General features: G+C 41.5%; 1 protein-coding gene across 1 annotated transcript in view; it reads right to left on the reverse strand.

Annotated features, from left to right (window-relative positions):
- Positions 1-10,788, reverse strand: part of enpp1 (ectonucleotide pyrophosphatase/phosphodiesterase 1) — a 34,757-nt gene extending 23,969 nt beyond the window's left edge. Inside the window, exons 1-4 of the mRNA XM_084378189.1 lie at positions 10,615-10,788; positions 10,381-10,534; positions 4,611-4,683; positions 127-187 (exon numbers count right to left, since the gene is read on the reverse strand). Of these exons, the coding sequence (XP_084234315.1) occupies positions 127-187; positions 4,611-4,683; positions 10,381-10,534; positions 10,615-10,694 (368 nt within the window). The 5' untranslated portion in view covers positions 10,695-10,788. The remainder of the gene's footprint in view (positions 1-126; positions 188-4,610; positions 4,684-10,380; positions 10,535-10,614) is intronic.
- Positions 10,789-11,205: the final 417 nt, after the last annotated feature.

Below are 11,205 nucleotides of genomic sequence, written 5' to 3' on the forward strand. Positions count from 1 at the left end.
CTCAACGAGGAGAATTTCCCTTACAAGAGATGGTGTAATGCAGACTAGGCCAGCTGAGATTTGAGGAATTGTTTCCTATTAAAACCACATGAGTTCTCACAACAGCAGAAAAGAGTATCGTATTACCCAGGTGGACACTTCGGCTGTTGAATGTCGACATCGGCCTCATTCAGCCAGATCTGACCTCCTGATGGAAAGAGAAGAGCATTGTCAGTGGGAAAAATGGCTGCATAAAGTGTATTTGAGCTATCTGACGTAATCTGGCTGTAACACATGATACTGACATCATTAAGCAACAGATAGAGATTAAGGAAGCAGACTTATTTAAGAAGAATTGGTGTTAGAACTTCCTTTTTTCCCAAAGGAACCTCTTAACAAATATTTGTTGCAAAATATTTGTCTCTTTCTGTTGAATTCATCTCTGATAGCTTTTTTATGCGAGTCATTTTGACGCAAGCTGATTCCATTTGCCTCACATTTTTCTTATCTCAAGTTTTTTTTGGCCCAAAAAAACACCCATATGTGATATTTATTGATAGTTTGAAGAAGAAAAAAAAAAGAAACAATCTGCTTCAATAGGCCTGTGTGGGTGTGGTTCTGTGCAGTTCTGGCAACTGTCATCAGATTTGGATTAAAAAATCTGATCTGGCACACAGGACTATGACGTCACCTTTTTTCATTAGGCATGGAATAAAACAGAGAAGCAATAATCTCTCATGTAGATAAACACTGTCAACTTTGTCAGAGTATCTTGTGTTCATGAAGGATCCCATCGCTCGAACTATGTGGCCTTTAGGTCAAATTGAATAGGAATCCTGAATCACTTCCCTGGCATACAGCGGGAAGCAAAAGTGCAGCAATGCCACTCTGTCATCCACATATTCATGAGATGATTTAAGACGGAGAGAAACTGAAGGTTTCCTGTGCCTCCCAGCCAGCAGAGTCTTTCCACTATTTTTCTGGAGCTAGAAGAAAGCTCTGCTCTGTGAACCACATGAATATGTTGCGTAAATGCACAAATGGATAACAGCACAGAGAGACGCCGTGAACAAAAAAAGAAATACTCAACCGTCAGATTTTAAAGCCAGACTCTGTGGTGTACAGAATGTGTTGACACTCAATAGAAACCATCTGGACTTTGTTCTCATGGAAACAAAACAGGGAGAAAAAAAACAGCTTTTCTTTAAGAGGTGTGATTATCTCATTTTTGTAACTTGAAACATGGGGCATCATAATCTCAGACCCATTTACTTAATGTAAGAAAATGTAAGAGAACTACAGGGAACAACAGATCCCACAACGTGTTTAAAACCTGAACTAATCTTTTCTTTTGGACACCTGGTAAGTACAAAACTGTTACAGTGAATGTTTTAGCACACAGTTGTGTATTTAGGTATACATCCAGCAGACACAGAGCCACATTAGCATTTGACTGACTAGTCTAAAAATAAGACTATTTATTAAACAGTCATAACTGAGCAGAAATGAACTTATAAAAAGGTTGAACATTGTCCAAACTAAGGCAAAACAAGAATGGGGAGCTGGGCTCACAAATGATCTCATGGGGAGGCAGACGTAAGCAAAAAAAGAGGACAGATTGGTGCAACAACTTGCTGTAGCAACGCGGTGAGAAAAACAAAAGCAGAAGGTTAAACGAGTCTGGATGAGTGCAGAAACGTGGTCAACACAGGTTTTCTATTTTGCTGCCCGAACTGGAGGTGTGATTTTAAGTTACTGTCAACAGTAGTGTGCTAGCTAATGTTAGCCTCAAGGGCTTATGTCTACCGTTGCTTGGCAGCACCATCAGCTGCCTCTCTCATTGGTTGTTGTAGTCTGGTTTCGAAACACCGGGAGGGAGGAATTTGAAAAGTTGCCTATTTTCGCTTCAAGTATTTGTCAAGCACTGATATAATATATCCTCTATCGTTCTATCAAAGTGGCTCCCAGATCATTTGGGAACAAACTCTTGCTCGAGGAAGCTCTGGACCACCTCTTTCGCCTTCCAAGTATCTGCCTTCCCAAAACATCTGTCAAGCCTGCTGCTGACTGGACACATGACAGAGGGAGTCTTAGCATGTTGGTGAGAAAGCCCCTCCTCACTGCCTCTCGAGGCCAGCGGTGTGGTTTGGACCGAACATGGGGATGCTCCGTCTCATGAGACAAGTTGCTGTGGTCTGTAATTTACGGGAAAACCCACTCTCAGTGTTTTATACATACTGTTAGCCTCCAGGGAGAAGTCCTGGGTTATTTTTATTTTTTTTCATCTTACTCCAAAGGCCTTACCAAAAAAGCAGCTTTATGAAAGACGTAGAAGTTCCAACAAAGCTGCATAGATGTGAAAAATCTGGGTGAGTGAAAAGTCAGAATTTATTTTTCCCCATATGGCTTTCATGTCAGCTTGGTAGGAAGTATAAGTTAAAGGGAAATGCCACAGCAGAGAGAGCACCCCGCCCAGGCTGGGGACAGTTGCCCACAGGCACCACCGCTGCCCCTGAAATGGAAGAGGGGTGTTTCGCACAGCGGTTTGCAACAAAGGGCACACTGACGCCGCTGCCCACGTCCAACCAGAGGGAATCTATAGCTGCAGTAAACATGCCAACCCCGGGTGAACATTCCTGTCTCGCTTAAAATGTGTGTTTATGACGTGTGTTTTGCAACAGTGGGCTAAAATGCCTGATCGCGCCACCCTGTCAGAAATATATCCTGTGAACAAGTCATATGCAGGATAGCACTCACTTGTGTCTGTCTTTCACTGGCGGGTTGGTAATTTGATCCTCCTTCACTGCTGCTTTAAAGACCGGCAGTTTAGAGTTTCTGAGGGATCGCCAGTGGGATGTTAGCAGCCTTCTATAATAGGTACTGGTAACTCAAAACAGCATGTCTACATCCTCCTTACAGTAGCAGGGTGCTGGTACTAGCAGATAATTGTAGTGTTTGTTTTCACTAGTCTACTGAATAAGAGCTCAAAAATGTAAACTGAGATAGTAATCTCCGTCTGTCTCTCTGGTGAGGCAGAGATATCTTCCTTTGCTGCACAGACTTTCAACTTAAAGCCAGTATTTGGACATTGTTTTAGTTAATATATTTCCAATAAGTGTGGCATATGTTTTGTCTCAAAGAATATAAGATAAGCCCAATGGAAACTGCTTTCAGCCCATTCGTTCCAGTGTGCATTGCTGTTTGCCAAAGTTTTTTTTGATCATACGACAAGGGGACGCCAAATCTGTAATCTTCAAATTCTATTCTATTCTAATAATGATCCCCTCAGTAATATACTCACTGTAAAATACTGTCTGTAAAACGCATGTCCTTTAAATAAAAGGTGCCAGGTGGCAGGCCTGGTTTCTTCTCTTTTAGTGTTTCTCATGAAAAGTCCTTAAATGTGGTGGATGCATCTCTTTTCTCTCAAAACATCTGTTGAACCATGTGTTTAAAAATCGAAACTTTCATTGTTGACATCATGTATCTATTAAGGGAAATCTGGATACAGTGTCGTAGGCTGAGCCCCTCTCATATGAAAGTCGCTCAGTGGTGAATTAAGCCAAAAAAGTTTACTTCCTGAATGTAAAATTACCTGGATCTTCCGCATTGTGCAGCCCACAGAGCGTGTACACTAGAGACTGCAGCTGACCGAGTGGCAAACTTCCAGTTTAGCCATCTGCTAACATGCAAGGGAATAAAACAATGTAGTGGTGCAGCTCTTCTAGATGTCATCAGACTGTAATTTATTTCCATTTTTTATTTTCTTTATTGCCATTTCTTAAGAAACAAGTCATTTCGTGAGGGTTGTGACACTCAAATAATAAAATATACACCGTTTTTCAGCCACTTCTTTCACAAATTAAGCTCATGGTAAAAAGTCTTTTGGGGCTAGTCTGCATCGTATGATTGGTTCACATTCTCCACATTTGGGCATTGCAACTTTTCTTGGCAAATTACTGTCAACTACAATAACTCTCAGCTGCCAAACCATTGGCAGTATCATGTATTCCATCACTCTTGTGCTTGGACACACAAATACCACGTTCACTATCATCTCTCTGTGTGTTAGGGGTGGGCAATCTGACCAAAAAATAAACAATTTCTAATCACTCAATTGTGAAATACCATGTAGACTATAGCCAGACTTGAAATAGCCTTTGAATTTCTCCATTTGTACCATTTAAACACAATATTATCCTAAAGATAGTTCTTTTTTGGCACAAGCTTGTCATTCACGTCATGTAGATCTGATAGCGAATGAGGTTATGTGAAGTTTGGAAACAGAAGTAGGCACATTGAATACTGAGATTTTTTTACAATTCCCCCAAAAAGAGGATATTTGACGCCTTCAACATTGATTACAATCTAAATCTGTCAGATCGCCAAACCCTGTGCGTGCATGACATAACCCACTCATCAAAACGTTGATCTTTTGTGATACTAATGGTCAAAAACTCTACAGGTAACTTTTGGATTGCTTTACGATACTGTAACTGAATTCCGTTGAACACTCCTACAGCTGGTGACTGTGGTGTATTCAAGGTGTCGAAAGACGACCAAAAACATGTCATCGCTGTAAAATCAAACAGTGAAATCATGAAATCATCCTGAAAGTCATCATTGCCTACCATTCTCATCTTTGCTCTTTCTCAGAGACAGCGCCACAGCCAAGATGAGCACCAGTAAGCACAGCAGCAGAACCTAAAAAAAACAGAGAACAGGATGTCTGTTAAGATACTGAAGATAACAGTTCATAGATCACATGCTGTTAACAAACATTACGGAAGATGTTTAGATTTACCTCTTGGTGAGTTGAAGGTAAAGCAAACAACTACGTCAAGCACTCTACGTTGAATAATGATCAACAATGTTCAGTGCTCTTCAAATGACTGACCAACCACCATTTTGCCAGTCAGAAACTTAATGTAAGTGAAACCAAACAAAAAGAATCACATTTTAACATGCTATTTTGAATGATGTTGCGGGGAAAATGGCCTTGGCTAAAGCTTCTCCTACTTGCTCTCTAGACACAGTCAAGTGTCAGCTGCATGCCTGATAACCATAACACAAACACACTGTGACAGGCTTCTGGCCCTCAGAGAGAAGCCATAAACCAGGGTATTCTGCATTTCATAAACACCTCATCAATCACAACAGACAGTTTTCTGTAAAGTAGCTGCACGACAGAAAAAAATCATTTAATCAAAGCTAGTAGCTTTGGTTTTAGCGCTGGCAAGTCTGTTGTCCACTTTGGTCCAGAGTGAAATATCTTAACAGCTATTGGATGGAGCGCCGGGAATGTTTGCAGACATTCATGATCGCTAAAGAACGAATCCTTCTGACTTTGGTGATCCCTTTACTTTTCCCTCTAGCACCACCAGCGGGTCAAAATTTCACTTGTAGAGAGAAATATTTCAAATTTACTCAATGGTTTTGGCTCAAATATTTGTACAGATAAATTGTCAAAATTTTACTTTGAGTACTTTATTTACATACCAAACACCTAAAAATTCCGATTGCCATAATCCTACAGCTCAAGACCAAGGAACTGGTTGTGGACCTGAGGAGGACCGAGGTACCTTTGACCCCTGTTTCCATCCAGGGGGTCAGTGTGGACATTGTGGAGGATTATACGTATCTGGGGGACCACATTGATAATAAACTGGACTGGCAGCAGGCTGAGGGTAGCGGATGCCAAAAGACTGAACAGACTGCTCCGCAAGGCTAGTGACGTTGTGGGGGTGGAGCTGGACTCTGACGGTACTGTACAAGTTGCATGTCATCTTGGACAATGGCTCCCATCCACTCCATGATGTGGTGGTCAACCACAAGAGTACATTCAGTACCAGACTGATCCCACCAAGATGCACCACAGAGCGCCACAGGAAATCATTCCTGCCTGTGGCCATCAAACTGTTCAACTCCTCGCTCTGAGTGTCAGACACTCTGAGTCGATAGGAGGACTCTGGACGCTTACTGTATAGATATATTTCTAGTAGAATGTACATTTCTTAGATTTTTATTCTATTTTTATTATTCTTGCTATATATATATAGTTTTTATTTTTCTGCATATTTCTAAGACTTTGAATGGGAGCAGCTGTAATGCAGGCAATTTCCCCTCGGGGATCAATAAAGTATTTCTGATTGTGATTGTGATTCTGATCCTCAGCTGGTAATTAGCAAATGTTAGATGCTAACATGCTAAACTAAGATGGTAAACACGGTAGAATGTTAATTGCTAAACCTCTGCATGTTAGCATTGCAATTTTGAGCGTGTTAGCATGCTCAGAGAGCTGTAGACTTTGTCTTTTCTTCGATTCCTTGATTAATTCCTTCATTCCTTCATTATTTTGTCTTTTTATTTTGAGATTTTTATCTTTGTGAGTCTAAACCCACTGTGACATCATCCATTTGGTTGAGAGGGTGGATCTGGGGAAGATTTCCTGAATGGATATGACTGAGAACCTGAGGACTTGTCAATCACAAGGTAGCCACACCATAAGGCTTTTAACATTTACAGAATGACCATCACGATGTGTTTAAGAAGACTTGAAACTTGTGATTCAGATCATAAACTACTGAGGAAACAGTTTACTGAGGTAATGAATCAATGAGAAGTAGGGTCATTTTCTCATAAGCTTACATACAATCAGACTTCTTTTTGCAACCGTTGGCGTCGCCCCCTGCTGGCCATTAGAAAGACGTTGAAGATGGGATAAGGGTCTTGCAGTGCTGAGTGGGCTGTTATTTATTTCCTTAACCCTGCCCACCCAGTGTAATCTAATCCTTTCCACCTTCCCCCATACACCATCTCCAACTGTCCAAATGTTGGTCTTGGCCCTCTGTAATTGAAAAGTTAAAGGTGGACGAAGGCCTAGCTGCTCCTTGATATGCTGCTCGGCTCATATCTCCCTATCTGTTTGTAATTAGAGGGGCGTTTCAAAGTAGTCTGAATACGTATATTTAGAAAAGGGAGTGTACAGCTGTCATACTGCTGCTGCTTATTTTGAAGTCCCTGCAACACCCACATCAGGCCTGCAGAGGTTATCATGGTTGTTAAATTAATGTGAAGCTGAAAATGAAGAGATGTCAGCTGACACAGTTGACAACATGTCAATGCTGGTCCATGATTTGTGTAAAGGGAGTGTTGTTTCTTTTCTTTTCCCGTATCCCTTGAACCATCTTGTGACCTCTCAGGATTTGTCTTGGGACCACTTGCTCCGGAAGTGGAATTTTATATGCTAACACAACACATGATGTGGGCATCAACCACTGAGAGCAATGGTTCACGCATGAGTGTCTAGAAACACATTAAAGGATAAGTACCGTTTTTTACAACCTGGACCTTATTTCTGGCAAAAGATATGGTCATTTACTCACCCAGATAACTTTGGTGTCATTCGGCGTCGTTCGGACGAAATTAGATCCAGTGTAGCGGCGATATATCCATATAATGGGAGTAACGGGGCATCGACACACAGCCTCTATATAACACATTATCTGCCACGAAACTAGTTCATTTCATCAATATTTTGTTATGAAATGCTAGCGCTATTAGCCTCTGAGTCCGGGCTCGTCTATTGTCAACATCCGGGGTCTGTAGGCTGATCTACTACCTCTGACCTGGAAGATGTCGTCTCTGAGCTGCGCGCGCACCCGCGACAGCGCGGCTTGTTTACCTGTAGCTGCTGCTGCTAGTTTGACCCCGGATGTTGATAACGGACGAGCCCGGACTCAGAGGCTAATAGCGCTAGCATATCGTAACAAAATATTGATGAAATTAACTAGTTTCGTGGCAGATAATGCGTTATATAGAGGCTGTGTGTCGATGCCCCGTCTCTCCCATTATATGGATATATCGCCGCTACAATGGATCTAATTTCGTCCGAACGACGCCGAATGACACCAAAGTTATCTGGGTGAGTAAATGATCATATCTTTTGCCAGAAATAAGGTCCAGGTTGTAAAAAACGGTACTTATCCTTTAACTTACTCAGCAAAAAAAAAAATGCTGCAAGAATGCCATTTCCTCAAAGTGTTATCCCACTGTACCTCAACACGTCAAAAGTGGTGAATATAAATCCTCTTTTTTCAATGCAGCCGATCTTTTCTCGGTTCTGTTTCCAAAACTTTAAATTATGCACCTAGATCCAAAACAACTTATGGTGGATATTTTACAACCCTCTGAGTCATAGTTTGATGTCGCAGTCCTTCAATTTAAATCACTTTAAAAGCTGCAGTTGTGTGCAGTTAGCCTCAACAGCAGGTTCGTGGGAATCCCCACCCACAAGTAATCCATTGAGTGCTATTCACATACACAAGAATTCCTAGACTGGTATGAAAATATGCTGCTGTGTGTGCGTGGTGTCTGGGTATGTGTGCACTTATTTTCTCCAGCTATAGGTGAGTGGAGAGAGACCTGGGTTGGCTCCCATTGGGAAAGATGTGGTCTTTGTGGGTTGTAAAAGTAAACTGTCTGTCTGGTGGAAACCTGCACGTCTGACTCCAAAACACACTACAACATTCAGCTTACTCTATATTGTCTGCACAATAAAGATGTGATCAGAATGCTGGGAGTCAAAATCAAACTGTATAACAAAGTCCACATGAAAAATGTCTTCTTCAAGTCGGTATTTGTCTGAAAAACTCCTCACCCACCCACTCGTTAGAGCAAAAACAGCCCTGCTTTTCGTCTGAAAAAGGATGTTGCAATCATCCTTTTACAAGACCTTGAATAAGACTGCAGTATATCAAGCACAGTAAATAACACAATCGCAAACAGATGTATGGTGGCTGATGTACGATAGGACAGAGTATTGTTGTCTAGACTTTGACTTTTGGCACTGATTAAATACACATGTGGCAGACTGCAACCGAAATCACCGCTTCTTGTGGCTTTAGCTGGAGTTTGCTAGTAAATAGTCTGAAAGGTGTGTTTACTGTCGCATGATTTCCTATCTGTACAGTTTATATCTGAGGTAGATTAGTGGGTGCATGGTGTTTCGCTTGAAATGTGACATTTGGCTACATTTATAAATCTATTTGAATCTTTTACTGTAAAAAATCTGACATAGCCCTCACCACAGCCGCATGAAAGAAATACTTAATATACATAATGGCATTTTTCTTTGCAATTCTTTCAATTATGGTTTTGGTAGAAAAGTAAAGGCCCAAATGATTTAGTTTGTGGTGTATGTATGGTTTGTCTCAATGCCTAAAGGAGTTGCGAACAATAAAAAGCTGCTGTTGCTTCTTATTATTTTCCTCTTGTGACAAAAATATAATTCTGAGGAATAAAAACAAACCCGCATTCTGGTTTCCAAGAAGATCCTCATGATGGTTGTAAGATAGATAGAGGAAGTAAGTGAAAGGGAGCTTGGTGGTTCATGAACAGCCCTTTCAGCCAGCTGAAACCAAAAGCAGCAGTATTACCTCTATCATCACACAAGCTATATGGTGGAAGTTTATCCAGATAACCTTAAGGTACTGTGTATGTTTGGGTTACGGTGGGAACTGATGCTCTGACCTTGTGCAGTGATGGCAAAACAAGGCTAGAGCTGCAGTGTTTCGATGTTTAGTCAAGCAAAAGAAAATGTATTGGCAACTATTATTATAATAAATTCATCGGTTAAGGTATATTTCAAGAAAAATGCCAAATGGTTGATGGTTCAGGGCTCTAAAATGTGAACATGTGTTGCCAATCTTGTGCTTACGTTAAAGTGAAAGGAATATTTGGGGTTTTGGATTGTTGGTCACACAATAGAAGCCATCTGAGGGTTACACCTTGTCCTATGGGATGATGTGATCGCCCTTGTTTCATTGTTGTCACTGCTCTTACTAAACTCTGTCCAGTGCCTGTGTCTTTCCCTTGCACCGCCTCAAAGATCCAGATTCAATGTCTGAAATAGGATCTACCGCAAAACAAGTTGCTGTGACAACCTTTCTCTCTGACTTTCTTACTCTTTTGGATCACAATTCAACACCTTGGTCTCAAAAGTCCAGTCCTGCTTCAAACCAACAACTGTAGACCATCTCCACACCAACAACTGTAGACCATCTCCACATGTAGAAGCACGTCTGTCTTCTGTCTTCTTGCACTGGAGTGAAAACTTTTTGTTTCCAGCTTCACTGGCAGCACACTGACTGTCTGGGCTGTTTGACAGCTGCGTATTAATCACGCAGTAACATTTTAAAGCCTTATAAAGATACAGAAGATAAAAACTGACATTTAGGAGACTTTGTAAAGTCAGACTCACTACAAATGCAGACTTGCGAGTCCCAATTTGTGTCAGTTTGCACTTTTTAAAAACATTTTCAACAAAAGAGTGAAAGTAATTAACACCATGTCTGTGTAGAGAGGAGCTGCGTGGTCAGACAGAGGTGTGTTGAAACGTACCCCAGTGATGATTTTACAGTTATTCCTCTTCTTTCGCCGGTCAGCGTTTCTCCTCTGGCTCTCCACCTCTGACGTCCCAAATAAAGACGCAGCCTGTTCAGCAGAGCGCTGCTCTCCTTTGGCTGAGTCCATGCTGCTGCTGCTGCTGCCGCTGCTGCTGCTGAGCGCAAAATACAAACTCCTGTCAGTGTTTTCCAGGAGGGAGGCAGAAAGAGGAGGGCGAGGAGTATATACCGTGGTATGACCCTCTGCTCCAGTGTAGCACCGCCTTGTTCCTCGGCGTCTCCAACTTTACGAGGCAGCAGCAGCAGCATGTGATTGATCTGAGGGAGGCTGCTGATTAAAGAAAGCAGAGCAGACCTCAGCAGTCTGCTATTTTCCAAAGAAAGTCCAGTAAATCTCACGCTTGGCCACTTCAGAAAGGAGTTGGAGCTTTAATTAAAACAAACTGGCAAACCCATCCCGGACGTTTATGTTTACACGTGCTTTAATCAAGTCTAATTTCTCAGACAGGCTGTTGAGGAACTTCAATAAAAAACGTTGCCGCCATCTTGTGTTCAGACTGTGGTGGTGCGCGGGACCAAACGTTGAGTCCCATTAAAGACAGAAAATCCGAATGATTTAGAGAATATAATGTTCTTATTGTTAGTGGTAGGTGGTACCTACTCTGCTTGAAACGGATTACTGAAGTGAACTCATGTTTACTGTACAAAGCTGAGCACTACTGATGTTAAGTATAAATATTGTTCATTGTGGTGATGGTGCTTAATCTTCATAAAACTGATAACTACACAAAACACTGAACTTTTTATTCTATCTTTTTAA

This window comes from Pagrus pagrus (genome assembly GCF_965226575.1).
Source record: "Pagrus pagrus genome assembly, chromosome: 16".
Taxonomy (NCBI): Eukaryota; Metazoa; Chordata; class Actinopteri; order Spariformes; family Sparidae; genus Pagrus; species Pagrus pagrus.